This window comes from Oxyura jamaicensis, chromosome 15 (assembly GCF_011077185.1).
Source record: "Oxyura jamaicensis isolate SHBP4307 breed ruddy duck chromosome 15, BPBGC_Ojam_1.0, whole genome shotgun sequence".
Classification (NCBI taxonomy): Eukaryota; Metazoa; Chordata; class Aves; order Anseriformes; family Anatidae; genus Oxyura; species Oxyura jamaicensis.
The window spans coordinates 8,008,969-8,036,334 of NC_048907.1; the positions used below are offsets into that span (position 1 = coordinate 8,008,969).

Below are 27,366 nucleotides of genomic sequence, written 5' to 3' on the forward strand. Positions count from 1 at the left end.
CCGATCCGGGCTCCGCCGCCGCCCGCGGCTCGCCGCAGGCCGCCCTCCTGCCCCGCGCCCCGCCGGAGGGGCCCGAGGAGCGCCCTGCGCCGGGACGGCCTCGGGGCCGCTTTGCCCCGCGGGTCTGGGGCCGCAGCCGGAGCCCCGCTGGGTCAGCCCGGCGCTGCCGCCCCCGCGGGGACCTGGCCCGGCGCGGTGCTGAGCTCTGAGCGGCGGGATGCTGCCGGCCGGGGCCGGGGTGCTCGGTCGCGGTCGGTCGGGGAGGTTTGGGCTCCGGAGTGCTTCGCTGTGAGAGCGGCTGGAGGTCCGCGCCCGGGTGGGAGTGGGTGCTGGAGCTTTTAAAGCTGTGCATCGACTTGGTGCAGTTACACGGTTAGGTTTGGGTAACTCAAGGGGCTTGGCCTTGGTGACGGTTCTTAGAAAGTTACTGGTGAGCAGGGAGAGCTCGGTTCTCGCTGGGCACTCGTACGGATCCGTGCTGTGTGTCTGATCGCTAAACTCAGGCTTCTCTCACCTCTTGCTTTGGCTTGGGTCTTGGCTCTCTGCGCTCCCTTCTGCGTTCTCCCGGGTGCTGTCACCCGCCACGATGATGCTCCGCTCCTTCAGGCTGCGGTAACCGTAGCTGCTGTGTCCTGGCATGCGTTGACGGGCAGGTTCTGCTTGGCTTTCCTTAACTGGTCAGAGTCACTCAGTGTTTACTGTTACCCTGCTGAACATGTAACCTCGTGGTTGTTCCTTTGAATTGTATCTACCACAAACAGTAACGTTCTCCACATCTCTCACTCTCTAAAGAGAGACCATGGACTAAAGAAGTCATCGTCCCTGTGAATGAGAGGCACGCTTCCTAAATGCTGAACTGTGAATCTTCTGCGTCTTCCTTCTCCAGCATCACACAGCTGACTGCTGCAGCGGAGTGCTTTCTGGAGGGTTAGAGTTAGCTGGCTCGTCTGGAGTAGCGATTTGGTGTGGTCGAGAGAAGAGTCATCGTATGTTGTGGGGTGAAGTTGCAGAAGCAAGCAGGCTGCATCTGACTGCGTGCTGTTAGCAGGCACAGAGCTTCACCCTGCCGCGAGTTTTTGGTAACTGCCACTGACCTCAGAGAAAAACGTGTCCCCTTCAGTGAAGGAAGGGGCGATCGCCTGAGCAACTGCTGAGTGTTAACGTTCTTTAGAAACTGGAAGTCAGTGGTTAGTGGTTTTCCTTCTCTAAGCACACTTTCCTTATGCAACTTAACTGCAAGTAAGCTTTCGGTAGCACAAAGAAACAGGTTTGAGACATGCCCAGCTCCGTGACAGGTTCTTTGCACCGTCCTGTGCCCATCCAGATCCTTGACTCTTACTTTGGGTAGCATTTATCTCTGTGTCAAATGCTTTTTGTGCAAGGGTTTTCATGCTGTTTTTTCCTAACCTGTATGCATCCTAGATGTCTCTGGGGCTGTACGGCAGTTCTCTCAGAAGATATTTTAACTCTCTGACTACTCACAGGACTTTCAGAAGGGACAATAGGCTGATAGCATCTACCCTTCTTCCCAGGTCTGGCTCTAGCGTGGCGTTGCTTGTACAGCCTCTACAGGAACATCCATTTGAGTGTGTAATTCCTTCCTGGTAGTCAAGTTGTTCTCTGCCGAGTAGAGTTTGTCTTTCCTTTCTTTCTTTTCTGGGAAATCCAGTGAATTACACAAGTGAGTGCAAATGTTAGGTGCTGAGTCAGTGGCATAGGGGAAACGGTAACGTGGCTTCCTGGCATAGCATGGTTCTCTGTAGGAACTGTCACACTGGGCCAATTTCTTCCTGAAATCTCTGCTCTAAAGAGCAATGTAGCTGTAACTGAGTTGTTTTCTGTGAAAACGGATATTGCTTTTCTCTGCAGAATGTGAGGGAGCACGTGGTGATGTCAGGTCTGAGGGGAAATAAAAAACGACCATATAGATGTTAGAGTTCAGTTTGGGAACTCCACTCTCTGGGGCTGAAAAATGCCTGGTATGGGCTTATCACTGTGTGTGTGTGAAGCCTTTAACGTCAGCTGTGTAATTTCAGGCTGTTATTTATTGGGGATGCTGCAATCCTCGAGTTTTCCTTGATGTAAAATGGTTGCTGTATGTCACCTTATTTCTGCACGCAGGTGAAGAAGTCTGGAGATGCCTAGGGTGCGGGGACAGCATTGCTGCTGGTCAGCGCCTCTACAGGACTGTTAATGAAGCTTGGCATATCTCCTGTTTCCGGTAGGTAAAGTTTTAGCCTTTTTAAACTCTCCTGGGATTGTTCAGCTGGCTCAAAACGTTAACAGGAGGTTAGTTCAAAGGCAATATCTTGCCATCACCTCTGTGTCTGACCTGTTCTGGAGCCTCCTGCAGAAAATGCACGCTGCGGGTCACAGCCATACTTCAGTGCCTGCAGCAGCCCTTTGGAACTGACCTTCAGTTCTAACAGTTGGCTGCTGCTGGCAAAGCATTGCCACGCTGACGTAAACACGTACGGGAACACAGATAAAGTACAAATGAAAGCTCTGATTTCCTGGCGGTAGCAGAAGCCATGGGTTGCGCATTTGTCTTCAGCTGCATTCCGGAGTAGTGCCTGGGCAATCTGGATAGCCTGCCGCTGCTTCCACATGTGGTAGGTGCAAGGGTATAGCAGGGTCGTGGGGAAAAAAGCTGCTGATCTGGGGGAGGGAGCTCTTGCCTTCTGCTTCGTCTCCTTGTCTGACTGCTAAGCCACGCAAACGTGCCAGAAATGTTTTCAATAACGTTGGCCACCTTTGTCAGCAAGGACAAAAAGGCTCTCTGACATGCTCTGCATCCTGGCAGCAGGAGTAATGCCTCCTGTGGGTGTTTCATAAATACTCTGTCTAGTTTTCATGCTCCATAATCCCATTTCTGAAAGGGTTTATATTTTGGAGAGGGGTGGGGTACCTGCAGCTTCTACTGGCTTCTGTGTGGGGTACCTGTGGCTTAAATCCGGAGAGGCTGATGTCTTGGACCCTGTCAAAGCATGGCTTTGGAGGAATGTTTGCTGTGCCAGCACAGGCATTTACTGTCCTTTTGTGGTTTCTTGTTGGTTTTGGGTGGTGGTGGTGGTTGTTTGTTGTTTAATTTTAAAAAGACTAATGAAATATTGTGGTTATTGGTGCATTTAAAAAAAAAAAAAAAAAAAGGCATACTGGCTGCCAAAGCAATGCTAGCTCTGACTTGGAAAATGCAATTAGTTAGAATGACTTGTTAATCTCAGCTACTGTTTTACATCACTGCAAATCCCCATCTCTTTGGTTTCTATTGATTTGAGTATTCCTGTTCAGCTATGTTGAGTCAGCTTCTCTGAACCCTGTTTTTCTCCTCTCGAACAAGCCGGTGTCCTGTTATTAAACTTCCCAAGATTCTCCCAGTTAGCCAAATTGAAATCTGTGTGCCAGTAAGTCTGTCTGTCTTCCTTTTTCTTTGACTATTTCTGATGCAGGTCTTTATTTGTGAATGTCTTGGTGCTTCTTGTGGAGGTGGATTAACAGCTGAGCTGGAGGCAGATCGTGCCCTTAAGGAACTTTACAGAGAATTTTACACTGTAGTTTTTATTGTGAAATGAAAGGGTTTTTTCCCCTCTCTCCATACAACAGAAGATGCCAGCTTTTCTCCTGAGCTATGTAGTAACTTTCTGCGTTTGCTGATGCACTTTTCTTACGCTCTGTGCTTTTGGCTAGCTCCAACACCGAGCTAAGCTGCCATGCCGAGTGAACAATTGGAACCTGCACTAAAGGAAGCTGCCCTTCCCTTTTTCCTAGTTCCAGGCTAGGACTGTACATGAAAACAGATTCCTGGTTTGCTCCCTGTTCTTCCTTCTCTTTGGTTATCCCCCGAGCCATGCTGGGCTGCAGTCTTGTGCTTCATATCCCAAAGCCAAACTTTAAAAAGCCTCTAACGGTAGGAGCCTTTGGCAGCTAGTAGCTGTGAGTTCCGGCAGCTCTTGTGGAGTGTTTTTTAGTCTTCCTGCGGATTAGCTGAGTCTCTGGCCTGGCACATAATTTCTCTTAATGCCGATTGGCACTGCTCCAGGCTCGTTAGCTCTGTTTATTCTTGGTCAGGCTAGGCTGCTGATCATGCTTGGCACTGGCAGTGGCTGACGTACATGCGTGTCTCTGAGGATTTAAGTTTTTTGTCACTTCCCTCCTTCCTCAAACTGCATGTGCAGGAGCTTTGTCTCTGAAACTTGCGTTCACTCTGTGGCTGGAGGGACAAGCAAATCCCTATTCGTGTAGCTTGGGTGTTTTCAATTGTTCCTTGGCTAGCTGATCCTTAGGCTTGGTGGGTTAGATCTGGCTGAGGATGTTTTTGGATGTTTCTGTCACAATATCTGTTGTGAATTAACTCTGAATGTACTTTTCTGCCTCCGAATTCTGTTGAGATAGCATTCACTTTCAGAGGTCATTGTTGTTTCACTGATACAGTTCCACTGGATTTGGAACAAATATTGCACAAAAATTCAAACTCTCCACCTAGATCAGGAAAGAAGGTAGCTGCCTTTTTCCTAGGTCTGGATCACTTTAACCTAAGGGGACTATTGGAAGAAGAATGTTTTTTGTGTGTGTGTTTGTTTGTTTTTAACCTAGACCATGCTGTTCTTACTGCTTTTGGTCCATTTGTTTTTCATATCACAAAGTAGAAGATACTGCCTTAAATTACACCTTTGAATAAAGTATTGATACCTCGTGTTTTGATGTACATTGTTTTGGTGGTGGTTTTTACGCCACAGATAGACAAACAATTAAAAACAATTTCCTCTTTTATATATATATAGGAATATTGTGTATTTGAATTTGAGTAGGATGGGATGAGAAGACCCATATGTAGCTGCATGGTTTTGTTATGAATACAGTATTTTTGAAAAATGTAGTTTTGATCGCTGGAACACGGTTAATTCAGATGAAGCCTGTTGAATGCATTCAGGTGAAAAATGCTTTTGGATCCAGATGAAGAAAATTCTTAGGAATGGTGCTAGGAATCCCTACTGTAGCAAGCTTTGTAAGAACTTTTTAGGAAGGAAGACAGCTGAGGTTCAGTTCCTTCCTAACTGAAATAACAGAGGATGTATATTACTATGGTCTATTAAAAAAAAAAAAAATCTAATTTAAGTAGCCAAGTAACACAGGCTTGCTGCAGGAATCTCAAACAAAAGCCAAACCCACCACATTAGAGAAAAACCTGTCCAAAGTGTAACTTCAAAATACTCAGATTTACTGAAGGTAATGATTACTAATGAGTTTACAGTCACAGATTTAAATTTCCGCTATTTAGATTATACCCGAAACGAGTTAATTAAAAACAGAAAATCATCAAGAATTTGAAGAATGGAAAAGTTCATCTTCCTTTTTATGGAAGACAAAAAAAGGGGGGGGGTGCGGGAAATTCTGTATCAATACCTTTTTTTTTCATTAGTAGGTCTAAAGAATCAAGGGACTGAAGATGATGGTGACCATAAGCTATAATTCAGTTTAGACAAAAAATTCATTTTTGCTTAATATACCAGATTTTTATGTATATGCAACCTAGTTTGACCTGGAGAAAAATCCTGAATGCTTTATGTATTCTTTTTAAAATATTATGAAATATTATAATATTATGAAATAGTTGATGCTAAGTTAATCATATAAACAGTTGATTAAAAAGTGTAAGCTTTTGATATCTAAGTATACATTAAATCTTTTCATGCTGATTAGGGGTTACAAGATTATATTTAAGCAATATTAAGTAGCAAGTTGACTTTCCAGTAAAACATACTGGCTACAATTAAGTATAATCTTGAAATATTTCAGAAACTACTTGTTTTAAAAAAAGGTTTAAAGTAATAAAACAAAATTTGTTTAAATCACAATAGAAATTGCCTTGTTACTTAAATCAATTCACCTCACAGTCTGTTTTGCATTCAGGTGCTTGCACTTTTTTTTGAACCTGTTACCCAACCATTTACATTTCTGTTAGCCTTTACTGCAGCTAGAAACTAAAATGCAGAGGGTTGTAACCACCAGACGCCCGTTTGCTCCAAACGAACACTTTAAAAAGCAGACCGGTTTTGGCAGAGTGCAGAACAACTTCTGGCTCTGTCTCCTATGGGTATTGTGTAGTGAATTTGAAACAAGTTCTCCTTCTGCCCATTTCTCAGTAGTGGAACAAGGTTAAAAGTGGATTCTTCCCGGAATCCCTCGTTGCCTGCCCATTGTGTGGTCTGCAGCGTGACAACTGTCTGCTGGGAAAACAGAACTGCATTCACTGTCCTGTGCGGTGAGGGGGTGCCCTGAGCTCCCGGCTGCGGAGAAAGAGACCCACTATTAATTTGCCAATTCTAGTGATGTGATTTTCATACAAAGACTTGATTTTTATGTACTGAATAGCATGTTTTGTGTGCTACAGAAACATTTTTTGCCCAGCAAACCTTAGTGAATCACCTTGCTACTTTTTACTTTTGGGGGCCTGGGAAAACAAGCCTGGCAAACCTGCATTAGGAATTGCTTGTGTATAGTTGCATATCTTATGGGGGTCGGAGGATAAACTAGATGCCTTCCAAGGGGTATTTTCCAGATCTGTTTTCTGTGGTTCTTAGGATATCTACTAAACTTCAACTTTTCTTTACCAGTTTGTAAGCAGCAATCGTGCCACCTGTCAGTCTCTGCTAGACTGAAGCAGCCCTGGATCTAGGTTTTCCGTGTAGGCTATATTTTCTAGCCTTTGGTTCGCCTCTGTTGGTTCAGATTGGTACAGGCCTTCATTTTCCAAGAGCTGCTTTTTCCCCACAGACAAGTGGAAAAATAGATCTAGAGCATCAGGATATGAAGCTACAAATGTTGACAAAGATGTAAACAAAGGTGTTATTAAGATGCATCTGAAATGTGGAGGTATTTGCTACTTCGACTCTTCCTTGAACTTTTCAGCTGTGAACACAGGTTTGTACATGCAACGGATGAATTTGAGAGCAGGGGAAATATGAGTAGTAATAAAATGTAGGTGAAATGTGGTAAATGCAGGCATACAAGAATCTTTTCTTTTACCAGGTCCTCTCTAGTTTCTGGCAGTTACAGAAAGCTAATTGGGCATCAGGGGTGAAAGCTCTTCCCCACTAATCCTGCAGATTACTGGAAATGCCTCTTTGATGGTGTCTCCATGGGCATTGAAATTCAGCAGCTCACTATCTGATATAGGGAGAAATAGTTGCTAAGTGCCTGTTTGCACACAGATGGCCATAAAAATTCAGGACTTAAAAATCCAAAGGAACAGCATAGCACTCTGCAGGTGGACATGGTCACATTCCTCAGGCCAATCTATCAGCTACAGCACATAGATGACAGCTGTTTGTATTTAAGGAGCTGGGCATTCCAATCTGAACTTCTTAACTTGTGCACCTTGTCCTGTAGGGCACTGTTATCAGAGTGTTCTTGTATCAATATAATTAGAATTACTCACACAGCCCAGTATGTGCTCGGCTTTCCCCATGAGTAAGACAGGATCCTTCCCCTGAAGAGTTTAGCAGTCTGCACAGTCTAAAGCAGCAATTAGAAAGCAAATGAAGGTGCAGTGGTGTAAGTGCCAGTCTTACAGTCATCTGCGAGGCATTTACAAATCAGAAGTCACTGCTTCTAAAAACAATGTATAAGCGATGAAGCTTCAGTAGGCTGCTTTTCTTTAGTTTGTTTCTCAGCCTATACAAATTCAGTAGGTCTGCAGGCAGGTAAGTACGCTGGAGATAAAAGCGCGCTCTCCATCCCATCCTAATGTGCTTAGTGATGTTGGATACTGAGGTGGCATCGCTGTGTCTAAAGTCCTGCCTCTGTTTAGAAGTAAGGTGCTGTGACAAAGGTGAGTTTCACTTCACCAGTCGTTTTAGTTTACCCAAGAGCTGCGTGCAAGAGCTTTCACTCAGAGGTACATGCATACCAAAACAGTATTTGTTTCAGTACCTGATGTCAGGAGCTTGACTCTGTCTTTCAACACCAGTGAAGCATATGTTAGGTGTAAGTGCCTTGGAAATACAATGAGGTGTTGGGATTGTATTGAAGGACTTGGAATGCCTCCAAACTGCACCCATGCTGAAACAAAGACTTGCTGCAGCCTCCTGAGGCATCAAGCAGATGCCTTTCCCCAGCTTATACCAGTCCCACACACGTACTGAAGTGCCTGCCTGTGCCAGGATAAATTTGTGTATCTTAGGGCTGGTAGATATGCTGAGCAATGCATCTGTCTGTAGCCATGCCATTCTGTCAATGCGTCTGTCTGTGGACAGCACCAACTGTGGTAAATAGGGTGTCTAGATGTGCAACCTCACCCCTACTGTCTAAAGATCATAATGACTTGAATATCACAACAGCTATGATGCATTTCTGTGGGGATAAAATTGTAAAATCTATGACGTTTTGCAACTCAATTCACAATACATTTCATGTTAAGTCTTTGTTGTAGTTTTTACTTGTCCCCTTCATGTTCAAATGTTCAGGCTTTTATCTCTGGCAAAAATGACTGCAATTCCAAACCACAGTAAGGAAAGCAAACCCCTGTGGTGGCTGTGTGTAGTGGAGATGCTGTCAGCATTTGCAGGAGAGAAATATGGATATCTCTGGCTTCAGCTCGTGTTCACTTGCATTTTGGCTCTCAGAGATGGTATCAGTAAAATTACACAGAAAAGGTCTTCCCCCCACCACCTGTTTATCAGCATTTCTGAAGTACACTCATTCTGGCAGGAATTCAGGTCTAGAATGAATGAATAGATTAACACCTTTTCTAGAGCCCTTTTATCAGGGCTATTATGTTTTCAAATAGGTCCTATAGACCAAAAAAAAAGCAAGAAGTAATGAGAACTCTGTATAGGAAAAGGTACGTTGCTGACTGCTGCTAGGGCTTGCTGCAAAAGTAAAATCATTTGATAAGATGTTTCCTGTTTCAATAGACATTTGGACTACGTGTCCTTTGGCTTTAAGGAAGTCTCAAGCAAAATCCCTTCCTAGTTGCTTGGCTGTCTGGGTGGTTTTTATTACTTTGAAGTTGGGCTTTATCTGCTGGCTTCGTTCACAGACTAGCTGGCTGCTTATCACATCTGTGGATCAAAACTTCAAAGGTTTTGTCTGAAAAGTTGGGATTTATGAGGTCACGTGGAATCTCCCTTGGAGGGAGTTCAGCCCATGGTAGCAGTTCTGTGGGGAAAAGCTTTTGTCTGTAGGTGATACTGGGCAGGGGAGAGGCTCTGCGATGCACCAGAGGTATGTGTGTGTTGTGGGGTGGTGCTGATAACCAGGGGAATGCTGGATTTTGAGCACTGGCCCATTTTTAGCATGAAACATATAGAGAATGTGGGAGACCAGAGTGCATTCCTAGACACAGACTCACCGTGTTGCTGCTTCCAGTAGAGCTGTGTGAAATGTTAAAAGGAATTAGACCCGTGCTGGAATTGACAATCACGTTGGGCTCTGCTGCACTAGGCTTCACTGCTTTTACAGCCAGGCTTAGAAGCTGCATTGAATGGGAAAAAAAGGAAGAAAATTTTATATATTTTTTTTTTTCCATGGGGGGGGGAGGGGGAGGGAGGGAGAAGCTGCCTGGTTTTCTGCTTACTTCAATAGCAAGCAGCAGCTGTCAAATCTGTAGCCAAGACTGCCTCATCTCAGCCCCAAGCATCCCTTGAACAATATGCCAACAGAATGAGCTTCTCCAGTAAAAGCACATTTGAGCACTCTTGCCTCTGGTACATAGCATGATTTTCAGGCTGTGTTCAGGCATGCCAGCCTTTGCTGACTGTACAAAAATGGGAGGCTCAGTGCAGCAGCATATGTTTGTTGCATCGCTCGGTATCTTGCAAACAGTTTTAGCTGGTTTGGCCACTAGAGATCATGCTTGGCTTCAGAGCAAGCCAAGTGATACAGCTACATGTGCTGCGAGCAGGAGAGAGTACTCGTCTGTGCTGATTTATACTTCTCAGCTTCCTTTCAGGAGGTGCAGGTTCAGTTAAATGACTGAATGATCTCTGTGTTAAAAGTGTGGGAAAGAAAGTTATTTTTCCTTGGATGAAGCACACTAGGAAGTTACCTCCTGCAAGAGGACGACCAAATATATTGAAGTACTGTTAAGGCAGTATACCCAGCTCCCTGTGAAGGATTTGGGAAAGGATGTAGTCAATGTTCATTTGAAGTGTCTGGAGATGTGGCTAGCTGTCTTCATCAGACTCAGCCTTCCTTGACTTGTCCATCAGATGGTACCACTGCTGCAAGGAGCGGTTTCATTCTCATGCATTTGGTAAAAGCTACTATCTGTCAGCAGTTACTAATGCAAACCCCTTTGGATCGAAGCTCCACCCCTAGAGAAGAAGTAGAGCTTATTCAGGCTCTGTAGCCACAGGCTGTCCTCCTGCAATGGCTCCTCCTCCCCTCCCACCCTTGGGTGGAACCAGAGAAGGGAAAACTTGACAATAGTTAGCAAGCAACAGAGCTCTCAAGAACTATTGCAGCAGCATGTCCAACTAGCCAGGTTAGCAGTTATTCTATCCTTCCCAAGGGTGCCACAGCTGCTGAGCGCAGGAAAGGACGGCCATAGCCATGGGAGCCAGGAAAAATCTGAACAGGAATGAGCAGAAGAGAGACCTGGCATTCCTTGGGCAGCTTGAAAGAGAGGTGAGGTATCTGAATCAGCGCAAGATGAAATGAGCACTGGCTGCTGCCATGTTGGCAGAACAGAGCTGTTTGCAGGCTGTTGGACAAGTTTGTGGCTGAGCCGGTTTATCCTGTACTGAAGATGGGAAGTTACTTGTCTGCCCCTGCTTACTTCGCTCCCAAGGATCCCTTTCGGTAAGTTTTGCACAGGATTAGCAGTGGATCTTCAAGCTGTCATTTTTGCTCCTGTAATGCTATCCTAAGCAGGTAGCATGTGAGGTGTGAAGTCAGGTCTGGTGCTTCTGTGCAGGAAGCAGCTGGCCTCAAAGCGGGCTCCTGTCGCGCTTTGAGGGGGAGATTCTTATTACCAGCCTCCCTGATGAAGGCTCTCAGGTACAAGAGAACCGTATCTGTGTTGCAAGGCAGTGTCTGCGTGTTCTGGGGCGAGCAGGCTCCCTTTCAGAGCGACGCTATGCGCTGCTTTATCCGGTGCCCCTGTGCTTTGCTCCAGAGGAATGAGATTGCCATGGCTGCTGCTGCTTGCGTCTCTTCTAATGCTACTAGTGCACAGTACAGGCTGAGGGAGCGCCACATGCTGCTACAGAGTTCGAGGTGATGTAATCTGCAATGAGGCAGTGCGTAATCTTGTTTAAGAAAGAAATCGAGTACTTTGCAGGTAACTAGGGGCTAGCAGCACGCTTCATGTACGTGGAAAGGATTCTTGTCCCGTGATATTTTGGTTTGCATTAACAAACATTCTTGGCTCAGTCAAACAAGTAAGGCTTGAGAAAGGTGATAGCTAGAGAGTAAGGCTTTGATTGCACTGCATCTCCATGGTGCAAACTGTTAGTGGGGCTGAGCACAGCCAGGATTGCGAGTGATGCTGATGTGCTGATAAGGTCAATGTACGGGGAAAGGCAAGGCTGGCAGTTTCATTGTCTCTTTCCTATCCCCTCTGCTTGTATTTGCTCATTATTGTTGATCCTGTTCCTACAAACACTGTTGTACTGATTTGGGGGTAGTGGGCCTTTTGTTAAAACAATCTATGATAGGAGTAAATACTGCTGTGCAACTGTGAAGCTTCATTAGGCTACCTTCTGAAAAAGCACCCACTTTCAGAAGGAAAGGGAGCAGCCTTTCATTATTTGTAGTACGTGCAGGGCATCATGCTAAGCCATAGGTGCACCTTTACTAAGTGCTGTGGAGGTGGTTTTGCATAGTCAGAGCTGAAATACTGCATCATCTAGTATGTAGTCTGTGTTTTCTAGCATCTGTTCTTGCTTGGCAAACATCTCTTATGTAGCTATTGCACACACTTCTGCTAGGCCTGGGTGAGAAGCCTCTGGGTTAGCTGCAGGCTGGGATTATGGTTTATTCTGCAGCCTTCTGTCTGCATGACTGTCATCTTCCCCTCTCTGCCTGTAGAATTGGAACCGCTGCTCTTTCAAGCCTGTCTAGCGTTAACTGATCTAGCCTGACAGTGTGCAGGGGGTGGATTTTATTAATGAGCCCTTCTCAAAGGGATCGGCTCTTCAGTGCCAGGGAAGTCTTTGCTTCCATGAGGGTATTGGCTTTCATTTAGATGTAAAAGAGATGCCACATGGATTGAATCTCCATCTTGCTGAAAACCAGGCTGGTTACCTGTTGTGACCTGATCTTCCTACTACCTGCAAAACCAAGCAGCCATCAAGCTGTGAACTCTTTCTGTGTTACAGAGCATCATACAGAGCAGGGCTGAACACTGCACTCCAGATGCTGCCTGGGGTTCCTGGAGGATGACTATGGAAGGCAGATTAATTTATTCTTGATTACCAAGGATGGGAAGTGAAGACTTATAGTGTATGGGACTGTATAATCAGAAAAGAGCTCTGCGGATCTGAAAATGGTGGCTGGGTTGCAAGAGGAAACGCATTAAGTATAGCTGTTAGCAGTCCTCCAAGAGATTTGATTACCATGCTTCATTACTTTGTAATAAGAATACCAAATCATTTAGGAAAAGATTAGCCATTTCTAGTCTAAAGGAAGAGGAGGAAATCTTCCTTTCTTTTGGTGGTGTGACTGGCAAAGATTAGCTTGCTTAATACCTCTAGAAGTAATTGTATTCCTGTTCCAGCTGATGTGAACTCCAGCAATGGCAGTGCAGTGATGCCACATGCTCCACTGAGGAGGAAAAAGGAAGGAGTATTAACGCTTGTATCTTCCGTGATAAAAATCTGACACATCTCTTCAATGAGAGTCTTGTGGAACTAGCATGTGATGCTTTTATCATTTGGGCAAAGACACTGAAACAGCTGAAACAGTTCTTGTAACTATACCTGTGTGCTGTCAGTTCTCAACACCTGACAAACCTAAAGCCTTTTCTAAGTGACAGTGTTTACCAAAGTAGCCAGTTAGACCCATTCCCAGCATCTAGCCTCTCTGGGGCTGCTTGCTTTGTTCCTGTTGCCTCACTGCCCAGGGTGGGGTTCTGAGCCTTGAGCTGCAAACTTGTCCTGCCCAGATTTGTTTAATTGCATAGCAAAGAACTGACTGCTTGTTGGCTCCACCCCTCACCTTCATTTCACTGAGGGTGTGTTGCAAATTAGATACCAGTGCTTGTTTCCGGATGGAAGCAAAGTAATCAAAGTGCTGTAAGGTTGGAATTTATGAAGAAGCAGAAGAAAGGCAACGGGAGGACAAGTGTACGTGATCCTTGGGAACCTGTCTAAAACAAACTGCAGTTGTGTTGCTTTTGAGGAAACGTTAGATTTTCTTAAGGAGAAAAGGGAGTTGAAGTTGGAGAGGGGTGAGGAAGGGAAGGTATTGTGCTTAAAAACAAGTAAATAAAATAACCCACCTGCTTAGAGGGAACTTAGAAAGCCAGGTCTTGAAGTCCTGGTAGAGCAGTCCCCAGCCTCCAGTATTGCTATCTGCATCCCAAGTGCAGGTCTGGTCACAGCTCCCTGTTTGAAGATGTAATCACTCATGGAGCATGCACTGGTACAGGCATGCACACAAGTTGGATAAGTTTGAGGGATCCGATTTGCCCGTGCTGAGCCAGATGTTCCTGCCACAGGGTGATAGAAATCTTTGCTGTTAGTCTCCACTTGCTCTTTTCTCCCTCCCACTCACCTACTTGATCATTCAGCGTGGGGTATTTACTGCAAATGTAAGCCAAAGACTAGTGGTTGAAGGCAAAGTGCGTTGCAATGCCCTCCAGGTCTCTTGCATACCATGAGGAGGGTGTAACCCTGACAGTGCCCCAAGGCTGAGGCTATAATAATGCATGTACCTGGTATCACAATGTTCACTTAGTGCTCCCCCTGCTCAGGTAAATTTGGCAGGGCCTGTCGCACGTGCTGGAGTTCTTTCCCGTCACAGGGAGGGGGAAGGACAGGACTGGGAGCTGCTCAGCTGGGAGAACAAAGTCTAAAGTAGAAGGAGCAGCTTTCCTGAGGGTAGGGTATGGCATTAAATACTTCATGAGGTGTGTTTTCCCCTAACACCACAGGCTACTTACAAGCAGCTTCATCTTGTTTGGCAGTCTCTTGAGATGTTGGAGAACGTCTCTGTATTGGAGCACAACCAGCTTCTCATATCACTATGCTTGTTACAAGCTGGTGGAGTTTACAAGGAATGCCTTTGGCACAAATAAGCTTTTAGAAAGCTTGTGAAAGGTGAGACCAGTAGCAGCCCTCTTAGAAATGAAGCATGTAAGGAGTGTTCCTCCACTGCCACTGGCTGACTTAAGTGCAGTTGGTGCTGTAGAGGGAGGCACGCTGTCTGGAGGGCACAGTTCCACCTAAAAACTCCCTCCCACCAGTGCATTGAGTTGCCCTCCAGTGTAGCAACTTAGCCAATTGTTGGGGTAGGGGCAGAAGCAACTCCTTCTACCTTTGGTAAAGCACTGTGCTGACGAAGACATTGATCTTGGAGGTGTTCCTTTGGACCAGTTAATGGTTACTACCCTGCCTTAAGTGCTGCACTCAGAAATGGCCAATACCAGACTAATTTTTCTTTTAAAGTCTGAGAACATGCTGCCCAGGGCTAATGGAATAATCTCCAATGATGCAACGGCTGAGGGAATGCAGTCCTGTCTGTGCCTTATCTCTCCGTTAAGTCACACCTCTGTGCTGCAGAATTTAAACTCCCTTGCCCAGTATGTCCTGCTGAGGCAGGCTTATTTGGTGTTCAGGAAGCCTGAAGATCTGGGTTCTACTTGTGATTTGCAGAAATGATATCTGCAACAGAATTGCTGCATCTCTTTCCTTGTTTGGGGGTTTGGTTTGTTTCCTTTTTGTAGATAAAGGATGAATAATCACTTCTCGAAAAGGGAGCTGCTGTTGATGTCTGAGAGGCAGGTGCTCTGGTGCAAGAAGGTTTGATGCTATAGAAACACTGACCAGGCAGAAATGTAGCAGAGCCATCTTAGTGCTGGGCGAGCCTGCAACTGGAAACCTGCATACTCCCAGGAAGAGGGAGAAAGGAGTAAAATGTGTATGGCAGAATTTGTAAACCAGCTGATGTGTTATAAGAAGTGGATGGGATTTGTTTGAAACTTTGAAAGTTCATCTTTGCCCTCAAATTGGTTGGTACCACCCCTCCTTACAAACCCTGGTGCTAATCTTCAGTTGAAAATTCACTGCCAAGCGGTCGGATGTAGTACATCGGTGACCAGAACAGCCAGCAGCGAGCTGCTGCTGAAGGTGTTTTCTCCATGTAGGAGAGAACATTTTCCATTGAACTGTGATTTGTTGCTAACAGGAACCTTGTTCTTTTGTTTCCTTCAAGGTGCTCTGAATGTCAGGATCCCCTCACGAACTGGTACTATGAGAAAGATGGGAAACTGTACTGCCACAAAGACTACTGGGGGAAGTTTGGGGAATCTTGCCATGGCTGCTCTCTGCTGATGACTGGTCCTGTGATGGTAAGGACTCTGACATACCTGCCTCCAACTCCTTGTCCTTGGCTGGGAGTTGTCCTGGCTATTCAAATATCAAACTGAAAGTAAAAGTCTCCTTGCTACTCAGCTTTTGCGTCACAGGTAAACAAAGAGGCTTGTATGTGCGTTGTTTGGATAAAGATTCATTTTGAAGAGGAGTAGCTCTTAAAGGAGGGTGCTGTGAGGATGGGAAGCTTATGAACAAAGAGCAAGGTGCTGAAACGCACAGATACAAGAAATAGAAGGGGAATTAATGGGACACTTGTTCAGTTTCTGTAGCACAGTGCTTTGGTTTCTCCGGGGGGGGCGGGGGGGGGGGGTTTCCACCGCCCTGTAGTGGAAACCTCTCAGCTCAGGATAAGCGACGGGTTGTGGCTTTGGGAAGATTGCTATCCAGGTGCCACCTGGGCTATAGCCAAAGTGGTTTTCTGGCCAATGGTATCCTTAAGCGGTGTTAATCCCATTTGGTTTGAAACACTGAACTCTGCCTGGACAATATGGGGTTCACCTAAATGTTCCACTCGTTGCCGCAGCCTTGCAAATATTTAACCTTTAAAACGGTCAAGAATGAAACATGGCCATTATTTTCTAGAGCCTAAATAAAAGCAGTACGGTACTCAGTACTGAGACCATTTCTCATTGTCTGCCTGAATCTTTGCAAAATATCATCAATAAGGGAAGTTATTACAAGGAAAATAGAAAAACAGATCTCAACGAATAAAAATAGTTTTAAAGGTATTTTGTTGTCTCAGCTTGCCTTATTTTTTTCTGTCAGCTGAATGGTAAGTATATAAATTTGTGCGTTGCCTGTCTGCCAAAAAAAAAAAAAAAAAACAAGCCCTTTCAGCTTTATTAATTCAGGCGTAGCATTAGTTGTCATGCCAAGAGCAACTGAACAGGAAGGTTTAATATCTTGTTTACTAGTCTGCAGCAGGCTATCAACTATTTTTGATAGTTGAGCAGCTGCCAAATGTAACAGAGGTTCCTGGGACACAAGCTTTGCTCTGCGTGTTAACATGTTTGTTTCAGAGAAGTTTTTCCAACAAGGTGCCAAGGATGAGGTTCAGGAAAGGTAGACTGGGCTAATTTAACTCTCCAGGAAGAAGTTGCCACTTGGCTGTGAGATCCGAATGAACAAATTAATGAGAGGAAAAGCAGGAGCTGCAGCTGCTGATGGCTTTTGGTTCTACTAAGCGCTTCCCCTTTCTGTCTGTAGGTGGCTGGCGAATACAAGTATCACCCCGAATGCTTTGCTTGCATGAGCTGCAAAGTGATCATTGAAGATGGGGACACTTACGCGCTCGTGCAGCATTCCACTCTCTACTGGTAAGATGGAGCTGAATGCTTTGCCACTGGGAAATTGCGTTGTTACCTGCTGTGTGTTTAAAGCACATTTAGCTGGCTCCGTGTGCTTCAGCTTCACGCCACGCTAAGGAATGCTGGGAAGCTGCCTTTTGTGGGAGGGAGGAAGGAATGGAGTAAGCACAAAAACTATGGATTAGGGTCAATGACAGAATTTAGAAATGTGAGGTTGGCAGGGAGGGGAAGGACACTGCCATAATGACTTTCTTCACTTCTTTTAGTGGAAAATGCCATAACCAGATTGTGCTGACACCGATGATAGAAAAACACTCCACTGAGTCTCTGCGTGAGCAGTTGCCTTATACATTGACACTCATCTCCATGCCAGCAGCTACCGATGGCAAGAGAGGTTTCTCCGTATCTGTTGAAGGTGGCTGCTCCAGCTATGCCACTGGTGTCCAAGTGAAGGAGTGAGTACGACAAGGCTGTGTGCAAAGTTCATGCCTGTGTACAGGGAGCGGGTAAATCTTCTGCAGCACTGCTGTTCTGCCAACTGCTTTAACTGCTGTGGGGATCAGTCTTGGTGGAACAGGAACATGTGAGATTTTTAATGGACATCCAAATTTTGCAACTGGGCAAATGAAGAGCCCTCCCTAAACCAGCTCAGACCTAAGCACTTACTCTAGTAGAGATCAGTATTTGTAACAGAGATTTTACCTCAAAATACCAACTCAAAATGAAGCATCACAGATCAAGTATTTTTGAAAGTTTTGCCTAAAATGACTTTTTTCTCCCCACTATAATTCCCATGTTTAGAGTTAACAGGATGCACATCAGCCCAGATGTCCGAAATGCCATCCACCCTGCAGACCGTATCCTGGAGATTAATGGAGCTCCTATTCGTACACTACAGGTGGAGGAGGTATGTAGAGTTCCGTTCTGAAGCCTCCTTCTCATCCGTCTTTCTAGAGCTTTTCTGTCTCTTGGTGCTGTTCTCCCACCCTGCATAGTGTGTGTGTATACAACCATAGCACTCACGCTAGCAGTACAGACAGGAAGACAAACTCTGCTGCCCATCCCAGCTGAAGAGGGAAATGTAACAAATGGAAATGCAGTTAGGGTGCAGTTTTGAATTTGTGGCATTCAATCACAAAGGAAGATAAGGGAAGCATAGAGCTGTAGCATCTCTGAGGACAGAGGCTGCGAAGACCCTCCGTGTATTACTAGTGAAGTCTGCTGTTCTGATCACTTTAGAGGCAGCTGGTAATAGACAAAGGCTCAGCTGATCCCAGGGGTGAGTTTCCCATTGCAAAAAAAAAAAGTATTTGGTGTCTATATTTATAAGTAAATGCTTTGTACAGTTACCAGGTGATGCTGGAAGTGTGTAGTGGGACCACCATTACCTGCACTACACAGAGGTTTTATTTTCTGTTGGTATTGAACAGAACAGTAGGAGTACAACAGCTTTTGCAAAGCTGTTTTCTACAGCATTGTTCAGGATAGAATCTTGAGTAATTTTCAAACACTTCTCAGAAAAAATAAATATGTTTGGTCTCTCGTAGCTAACCAGAACAGAAGAGGCTTTGGATAGCATGAGAAATTTCTGTGTTGTCACAGTTTCTTGGCTTGTCTGGTAGACAACTGTGGTGTGTGCAATTAAACCACAACTATGGAATGATCTCACTGAACTCTCTGAGGGGCATTCTTTGTCTCCTCTATCTGCTATTATGCATGTTCCTCCTATCTGCTATCATCCTGCTCTTTGGTTTGCTTGCAGGTGGAGGACTTGATTCGCAAGACAAGCCAGACACTTCAGCTGCTGATAGAGCATGACCCTGTCTCACAGCGCTTAGACAGGCTTCGTTTGGACTCACGGCTTCCCACCCACATAAAGCCACCCATTTCCCCCCGCTCCATCTCTCCACTGGACATCAAGGAGAATCTGGAAGGAACACTCCGCCGGCGATCCCTCAGGTAAAGACCTGAAAGCACAGCCTCTGACCTTGCTTTGCCCTGTGCTACCTAGCTGGGCCGCTCTGTGGTTGAAAATGACTGCAGAGACGTGACTAATCTGTGGTATGAGCCTTAGCATGAACCATTGGTGAAGCAGTTGAGGAGCTCTACTTTTGCCATAGAAAAGATACAAGGTTTTACAGTTAGAAAATAAAATGGCTGGGAAAGACTGTATCCTCAAAGGAAATATGACTCAGGCCTGGTATTTGGGAAAAATCTGGTCTTAGGTTGGTGTGCTCAGTTGCTCATTCAGTCATTTACCAGTATTTTAATCTTTGTTTAGAAGTAATAAGAGATGCATCTTCACAGCTTCCTCCTTCTCAGAAGCTCCACCTCTGACTCTGCAGGAAATGTTGGGCAGCCCTGGCTTGGAGGCTGCTCTAGGTTTGCAAAGAGCTTCCATGGTGCTGGGAGAACATCTGGCTTTTGAGATACGAAGAGCACTGAAGCACATCTAGAAACTGGTCTCTTAGGAGTTAATGATGGTACATGTTGACTCATAAAGCTTCCTAGCAACTTCCCTGACCTTCTCATTTCTTTTGCTTTCTAGGCGAAGTAACAGCATTTCTAAGTCTCCTGGCCCCAGTTCTCCAAAGGAACCGCTCCTTCTGAGCCGTGACATCAGTCGCTCTGAATCCCTACGTTCCTCTTCTAGCTGCTCCCAGCAAATCTTTCGGCCCTGCGACCTGATTCATGGAGAAGTACTAGGAAAAGGATTTTTTGGACAAGCAATCAAGGTGAGGGAGCTCCCCAAATATTCATCAGTTACTTTGATTAAGCAGTGTCTGCCTGTCTCAGAAACTTGCCACTGTCCCTTTCTTTGCTCTGCTGATAGTGGTCAGTTTCAGAACTCACCTGGGTTGCTCAGTGAGATCCATTTCTCTGTTTCCTTCCCTGACCATGAGCATCTCTAGCTACAGATGGTTTTGATGTTGTCTTATTTGAATGTCGACCTTGGTCACACATGATCATCTCCTGAGTTAGAGTGCCTGTGTCACAGCAATCACCTGGGTTGGGAGGGAGAATGGGGAAGAAGTTACGCTTGCTTTTATAAAAATCTTTGTGAAGAAGAGATGCTGCATAAGGAGTTAAACACATTCTCACCCACCATAAGTGTGGCATACTGAAGGGTTTATGAAGCTGATGTATTGAACTCTGAACCCCCAGCAGAGCCTAAATGTGGTGGTAGCTGTCAGGTCTTGCATGACTCTCATAGTTAAAGTCTCCATTAATAGCAGTTCTGCTCTCTTGCATTTAAGCTCTCTGATCTTGACTAGGGGTGCTCAGGAGCTCTTCTCCTAGCATCCCTGACAGCATCAGGAGGCAGCTGTCTCTGCCTTACCGAAGGTGCTGTGAGCTCCTCAGTACCAGATTGCTATTCACCATGTTATGGGACTTTTCTCCTTATACCTTGTTCATCTCATGCTTCCACGGATGATGGTGAGCCAGTACTACAAACCCAATGCTTTTGATCTATACTAATGAGCATATTTCTCTTCTCCTCTGCTCATAGACAAATAACAGGTCCAGGTAAGCAGAACCCTTCCTCTGTCGCATGCTTTTGTCATCTGCGTCCCCACAGTTAATGGCACAAAGGCATTTCTTTTCTGCTCAAATTACCTGATAGCCAACCTGGTGCATGCTCTGGAAATTAAAATTGCCCTGTTAGAGTTTCATGATGACACTTGTTTCAGTTCTGCTGGTATGTCAGCTTCAGAATTCCACTTAGCCTTGTCTTGTCTTTGTCTTTTCACTTCCCTTTATCTTTGGGTATTAGATATTCCTGGCTTTCATGTCCCTGGCTGAAATGTGTAGTGTTCCCTGGCTCGCTACTTACGTATGGATGCTTGATTTCAGATGGGAGCAGAAGAATATTGTACTCCTGCTTCTGTTGTGTTATTCTGTTATTCCATAAAATTGTATTCTACTTGTACCAGCCTTGCTATGTCCAATGGTTCCAAACAACTCTTGTGCCACAAAGTTTGCAAGAACTCACAAGCTTTCTAAATCCTGTAACTGGTCTTGTGTTCTGGATTACAGTTCTGGCGGTTTTCTGAAAGGCTTTTTATTTTAAAAGGTATGACTGCAAAAAAAAAAAGTGGTAACTTCCTTGAGTTTCAGATTGAATGTTTTTGGTGTAACAAGTACTGCATCCAGTCAGAACAGTCTCTTCTGTTCCTAGAGAAAAGGCGGTTGTTTAGTTACCTGGAGGTCTTAGGGAGACTGAGCTGTCCAAGCAAAGCAACTGAAGGAGCAGAGGATTTCCAGTAAAACCTGCTCATCAGAATTTGGCCCCTTTCTATTTATTCCTGCACCTCATGCTCATAAGGCAGAGCTGATTAAAAGAAACCTCTAGAACACAACAAAATGTTAGAAACTAGTCAGATACAGGCAGCTCTTGAGGTATTTGAAATGCTTTGGGTGTTAAGAGCCAGGAAATGCGTTGCCGAATATTTATTGTGTGGATTTCTGGGTTTGCCACCATACTGGGATGTTCCTTGCAGGTAGCAATACACTGTTCCCAAGGAGCATGGTGAAACAACTGCTTCCCGCCTTAACTGAACACGCTGTGCATCCTAGTTCTTGCACGACTAAATTTGATAAGCTCATTAGAAACGAGCAAGCTTCAGAGTTACCATTAACACCAGAGCATGTGGTAATGTAGTTTTGCATTGCTGGGTTTCATTTCTGATGCAAATGAACATTGGTTCCTTTCTGATACAAATGTAGCTGTTAGGACCTGGGTACAAAATTTGAGCATCACGCAGGGCAAGTGCTTTCCCTAAAGGAACTTGAGACGTGCACAAGTATGGAACTGATTGCTTTGGAGGTTTTGACAGCTCAACCTTATGCTGCCTAAAGAGGAGACTTCAGCTCTGGTTCTTGGGATGCTGTTGGTCTCTTGGTATGACCCCGTCAGCTTTAGGGGATTTCTGTTTCTCTTACAGAATCTCTGCTGAATTCTGAAAGGAGAATTTTTATGCTGTTTTCTGCAGATCCCTGGGCTCTTGAGTTTTCTCCTCTGTGTATCCTTCTCCAGATAGAATATTACCCTCTCTTTCAGAAGAGTTGCAAGAGCTTTGGAGCTATGTATTCTTGAACCTTGCCTGTAGTTGTGGTGTCTGTTTCCACCAGGTGACTCACAAAGCAACGGGAAAGGTGATGGTGATGAAGGAGCTGATTCGCTGTGATGAGGAAACACAGAAGACGTTTTTGACAGAGGTAGGAGCAAGTTTTCCAAAAGTTACCAAGCCAGTCGTATGGCAGCACTCTCTTCCATCTCCCCCAGTGATCATGCCAGCAGACTGGCAGGAATTGAGGTGCTAAGGAGGGAGACATTACACTGGGGAAAGCCTGACACCAGCTGAATGTTTGCTGCAGTGAAGTGTGACTTGCTTAAACCGAGCAGTAGGCATGACTTCAGCTCCCAGTTCATTAATTTTTCAATGATAAAAAGTGGTCTGAGTCTGAAGCAAATAGAGCTGTGCAAATACATAAAGGATTTATCCCTTGAGCCTTGTGCACAAATACAAGTGATGAGGGCCAATATCCATAAGATGTTTAAGACTCCTGCTGTATTTAAACTAAACTTTTTTCTTGGTGGCTTCCTACCATGTTTTTCAAAGTCTGATTTAGCTTAAAAGCAGGCAGCTCCCTAAACAGCTGACACTGCTATTCTGCTCCTGGCATGCACAATATGGAACAGATAGCTGCCCTGGAGAACACCCATCTCTCTTAAAAGTTACCCAAACCCAAGGATGCTCTCCTTAAAGACTAAGATCAGGTTAATCACACTATGGAAATGAAGAGGCAACACGTAATTGACTGCTTTAAGATTAGGTTCTGAGTGCACTCTGTGGGGCCTGGAGGTGACTTCCAGGATGGGAGTGCTGTCCTCTGCTGGGGCAGGAGCAGTACAAATATCACTGCAGACAGAATTTGCCAGGACATGTTCCATTCTGCGCTTTGGGGTGGGATGTCTGCTTCCCAGGTGAAAGTGATGCGCAGCTTGGATCACCCCAACGTGCTGAAGTTCATCGGTGTACTGTACAAGGACAAGAAGCTAAATCTCCTCACTGAGTACATCGAGGGTGGCACCCTGAAGGACTTTCTCCGCAACGCTGTGAGTATGTGCTGAGGAGAAGCCTAGTAGACCTTCATTGTGGAACAAGGTTGACAGTGTGCTGTGGTTGTGCCAACCTTACGATGTTTGTTGGTAGTCTTTTGCTTTGGAGCTGTGTGGAAAAGCTTTTTCTTAGCTGTGGGTGGCTTGGAGCAGGAAGGGCTTTCTTCCTGGGGCTATATCATCTTTCTCTGACTGCTGTAAGTCCCTGGTGAGGAGGAATTGCTGTCGCCAGCTGGCTGGTAGGGTAGACCCTGACTGAGGACTTGTCTTTCAGGACCCGTTTCCCTGGCAGCAGAAGGTCAGCTTTGCCAAAGGAATTGCTTCTGGAATGGTGAGTCTGACAGTTCCTTCATCACTGAGCAAACCCCCAGGGTAAGGCTTAGCAGCTTCAGCAGTGTGGTATATGAAGAGTTGTGGATTGTGCATGACTACTAGCAAATAGTTGTTGAGGCCTGTAAATGTAAAGAGACATACTTGTTTGGAAATCCCTAACAATGACTTCTCTCTCTCTATTCCAGGCTTACTTGCACTCCATGTGCATCATTCACAGAGACCTGAATTCACACAATTGCCTAATTAAGTTGGTGAGCTATACCTCTGTTCTCCACAGCATGCTGTTCCCTTCCTTGTCATCTTCCTACCCTGGTTTTCTCCACATGATGTTGTGTTCAGAGCTCCGTCTTGTCAGGTTGGGACTGATTTGAGAGAGGCTGTAGTGCCCTAAACAAGGGAACTTCATCTTCACGTGGGATTTCCCAGATTGATCCTGCTTTTACTGTTTCTTCATTCTGTTCTCTTCCCCCCTTTCCTGTGGTAGCATCTATTAACAGTTGCGTTTTAAGAGTACGTCTGAACTATGAAATGTACAGCTCTACAGCGGCTGCTGTTCTTGTAGCCACTTGCTGACTGTTTTATTACCGCTCAGGACTCAGACAAATGTGCAGGTGTGTGCATGTGTGTGCACTCCTTTGAACTGCTTTTAGGTCACAAGAGTTTTGTGTAGCTTCATTTACTCAAGCCCTTGTTCACTTGACTGGAATATGAGATGAGTATCTAGGCTTGAAGTGACCCAGGATGAAAGGCTCAGTTAATTTCTGGCTGGGTAGAATAGGACGGGCCGAAAGGAAAGGTCCAAGTTTGCCCCAGCAAGCGTAGCAAAGTTAATGGGTTTCATGCTAGTGACCACAAAGGGAAAAAATATGAGAGGAAATGATAGGTTGGAATTGTGAATTGGGTGTCATATACCTGTCTAGACAGCTTGCTACACTCATCTGGATGCAGGAAACCTTGCTAGTAGCCTTTACAGTGTAGTTGACAGTGAACAGGAATTGCAGCCTCTCTGCTTCTGAAAGAAGTTGAGGAGAATCAGTGGCTTAATCTAAATCCCTTGTGTAGGATAAGACAGTGGTGGTGGCTGACTTTGGTCTGTCTCGGCTAATTGTGGAGGAAAGAAAAAAGCCCACTCTGGAGAAACCATCTGCCAAGAAACGAACCCTGCGGAAGAGTGACAGGAAGAAGCGCTACACGGTGGTTGGCAACCCATACTGGATGGCCCCAGAAATGCTAAATGGTAAGATACTGATAGCAAGATACAGGCAAGGAGCCAGCCTGTGTCAAGGTATAGGGATGATAGGATTACTGAAAGCTCCCAGCCCCTAGTAACAATCAAACCTATTAGAGCCTATGGATTTAGACCTGCTAATACCCAAGCTTATTTATACACACAGGTACCCTAGCTGCACTTCTTTTGCAGTACCTGCCCTGATAAGCCCTTGTACCGTCAGAGGTAACATTTCTGGCAGACAGCAGGATTCTTCAGGAGGGCAGCAGACCAAAACTTGCTAGAGTCCAGTATCAGGGAAGATAGAAGACGCCTGAAACAAATCTGAACCCGAGAACAATTTCTGTTAGAGCTACTTGCTTTGTAGCTGCCCCTTGAACTGGGAGTCATTAAACTCCAGGATGAGGCTTATGAGTGTGGTTGCATAGATCCAGGGAAAAGCCATCTGCTGCCAGCTTTGCTGAAATCTTGGGATTGAGGTGAGGGTGGGGGTTGTCCAAGTGCAGGGAAATCCGTGTTTGTTTGTTTGTTTGGCATATAGGCCACAGTTGCATTAAGGATGAACTATGTCCCTTAGGGGAAAAAACTGTCCCTGCAGGAGTTGAGGTAAAGGTGAAATACAATGGATACCATTTCCTCCCAGTGAGCAGGTCTGCCTGGCCAGCTGGGCTGGCTACATTATCAGTATTGCCCGGTGTAGTCCATTTGGGAATAGAGGACTTGGCTCTTCTCCCCAGTATTCAACAATTTATTCAACGTTACCTTCTGGGTACTCCCCTGTTTTCCTCCTCTCAAGGCCTACAGGCCCTCCTGAGTCGGAGGCTGCTTCTTGGAGGCTGTTTCAGACCTGGCATTTGTCAGGAGAATAGCAAGAATGCAGTCTGACATCACCTCTACAAAAAAGGCTGTTTACCGGATATTGGCTAGGGAGGGGTGTGTCTGTACACACAGAATGGCATGCTGGAGCCAGTCTACATTCCCAGATTCTAAGCGCTGCTGGTACGTAATTTATTACCTCTGCAGTCACTGCAGCAGGGACTCGCTGCTGGGGAAGCTGAACACTGCTTTACTGCTGTGTAGAGAGGCACTAAAACAGCAGTCAATGGGAATGGGCTTTCCATGGTCATCCTTAGCATTTGCTTAGATCTCTGATATGTGAGGCTTCCCTGCGTTGTCCTTTTCTTCTCCAGCAGAAGAAAGAAGCAGAGTTTAAAATAAGTGGAGGTGATGCATACCAGCTGCATTTTCCTATACACGTCTTGGGGCAACTGACCCTGCTCAGATTTAAGCCTTGCTTTGTATCCTGTGTGGGGAGCCGCCAGGGAATAGGCTTAGTTAAGCTTTGGAGGCCAAGCCCAAGACAGATGCTGGCAGGTCCTGGAATAGACGGGTGGGGAATTATCTGTCACAAAGCTGAATGCCTTGTTTCCTGCAGGACAGAGCTATGATGAGACAGTGGACATCTTTTCATTTGGGATTGTTCTTTGTGAGGTAAGTCCAGGACATTGCATGGCATCTTCAGTGGACTTGTCCATCGCCATGTCCTTCCACACGTTGTATCAGACAGTTCCCTGTGGCTGAGTATGCAGCCAGTGACTGCACAGTGAGTTAGGCTGGGAGTACAAAGCTTACCCTGCATCCATTCTCTATCAGGTTCTGATTGAGCCCTGGTATCCATTTTGCTGGAAGAGATGTTCCCCAAAACCGTGATTTATTTATTCATATTGCCTCAATAAAAGAATAGTCAGCTGTATAATCTCAGTAAATTCAGGGCCTCCACTGTGGATGGCACATGTTTTCAAAGAAGAGGAAACTGAAACTTCTTTGCAGGTGGATTAATGAAGCATGCACCCTGAAGTCTGCTGGCTTAGCTTATCTTGAGTCAGTGCACGTTCTTACTATTACATGGGGCTTTTCTGTCTGCAGAGCAGAGAGCACCACTTAAGCTGCAAGGTATTTTCATTTTTAAAAGACTGGAAGTACAGATGAAAGCTTGGGTGTTACATGTACAGGGAATGCAGCACTTAGAGGAACACCAGGAGAGACCAGCACAGTTTCATCTTCAGTGTTTGAATGAAAGGGACAGAAGGTATCTGTGCGTAAAGCCTTGTGGCCTCATCTGGAGCTCTGTCTGTACTGGGCCCTCATTTTGGAGAATGTTGTGGTTATGAGTGATAGTTCTAGGAACGTGAAAAATCTGTTTGTGGGATTAAAACAATTGTTTTATCTAGAGGAAAAAAAAAAAAAAAAAGACAAAGAAGGTGGTAGCATACGAACACTTCACTTGTTACCAAAATCAAGATGCTAAAATGCTTAAAAAAAATACTTTGTTTTAAAAAAAAAAAAAAGGAAGTAACCCTGCCAAAATACATAATGGGCATCCACTGTGTAGTTACAGGATGTGGTTGTACTGCTGAGTTTATTGGCAGAGAAAAGCCTAAGTGGTTATAAATAACACCCTTTCTGCAATACCTGATGAGGCTTTATACCTAATACTCTTCTCATGTGAGAGTTTGTATTGACATTGGCCTCCTTTGGACCCAGATCATCCTACAGCTCTTTGCAGTGGGTATGGTCCCTCTTAGTGTACTTTGAGTCCCCTAGCACTGGAGGTGGTGAGCGTACCTCAGCGGGGTTTGTGGCAAGAACTGGGACTTTGAGTGCTGGGGCAGGGCTTCTCTTTGTTCCACCCATCCCTTTCCTCTACTGGCTCTTGTCTGCAACCTACCCTCTGGGTGTGGGTGGGTTGAATTTGCCAGTAACTGAGCAGCTCAAATCTGTTGTGCTGTTGCATTTACAGCACTTCTTACATCAAGTTCCATACGACAAAGGAGC

The 27,366-nt window shown here is 45.3% G+C and overlaps 1 protein-coding gene across 5 annotated transcripts in view; it reads left to right on the forward strand.

Moving 5' to 3' along the window:
* Positions 1-27,366, forward strand: part of LIMK2 (LIM domain kinase 2) — a 30,751-nt gene that overhangs the window by 573 nt on the left and 2,812 nt on the right. The window contains exons 1-14 of one of the 5 annotated variants that reach the window (XM_035340327.1): positions 1,003-1,187; positions 2,122-2,221; positions 15,379-15,514; positions 16,746-16,855; positions 17,113-17,301; positions 17,648-17,753; positions 18,609-18,805; positions 19,395-19,581; positions 21,980-22,066; positions 22,836-22,967; positions 23,245-23,301; positions 23,489-23,554; positions 24,366-24,540; positions 25,967-26,022. In XM_035340327.1, the coding sequence (XP_035196218.1) occupies positions 15,497-15,514; positions 16,746-16,855; positions 17,113-17,301; positions 17,648-17,753; positions 18,609-18,805; positions 19,395-19,581; positions 21,980-22,066; positions 22,836-22,967; positions 23,245-23,301; positions 23,489-23,554; positions 24,366-24,540; positions 25,967-26,022 (1,380 nt within the window). In that variant the 5' untranslated portion in view covers positions 1,003-1,187; positions 2,122-2,221; positions 15,379-15,496. Of the gene's footprint in view, positions 1-1,002; positions 1,188-1,957; positions 1,980-2,121; positions 2,222-2,462; positions 2,613-10,421; positions 10,804-15,378; positions 15,515-16,745; positions 16,856-17,112; positions 17,302-17,647; positions 17,754-18,608; positions 18,806-19,394; positions 19,582-21,979; positions 22,067-22,835; positions 22,968-23,244; positions 23,302-23,488; positions 23,555-24,365; positions 24,541-25,966; positions 26,023-27,366 lie in introns of those variants that run through there. The other 4 variants (XM_035340324.1, XM_035340323.1, XM_035340326.1 and 1 more) reach the window with 4 other exon arrangements.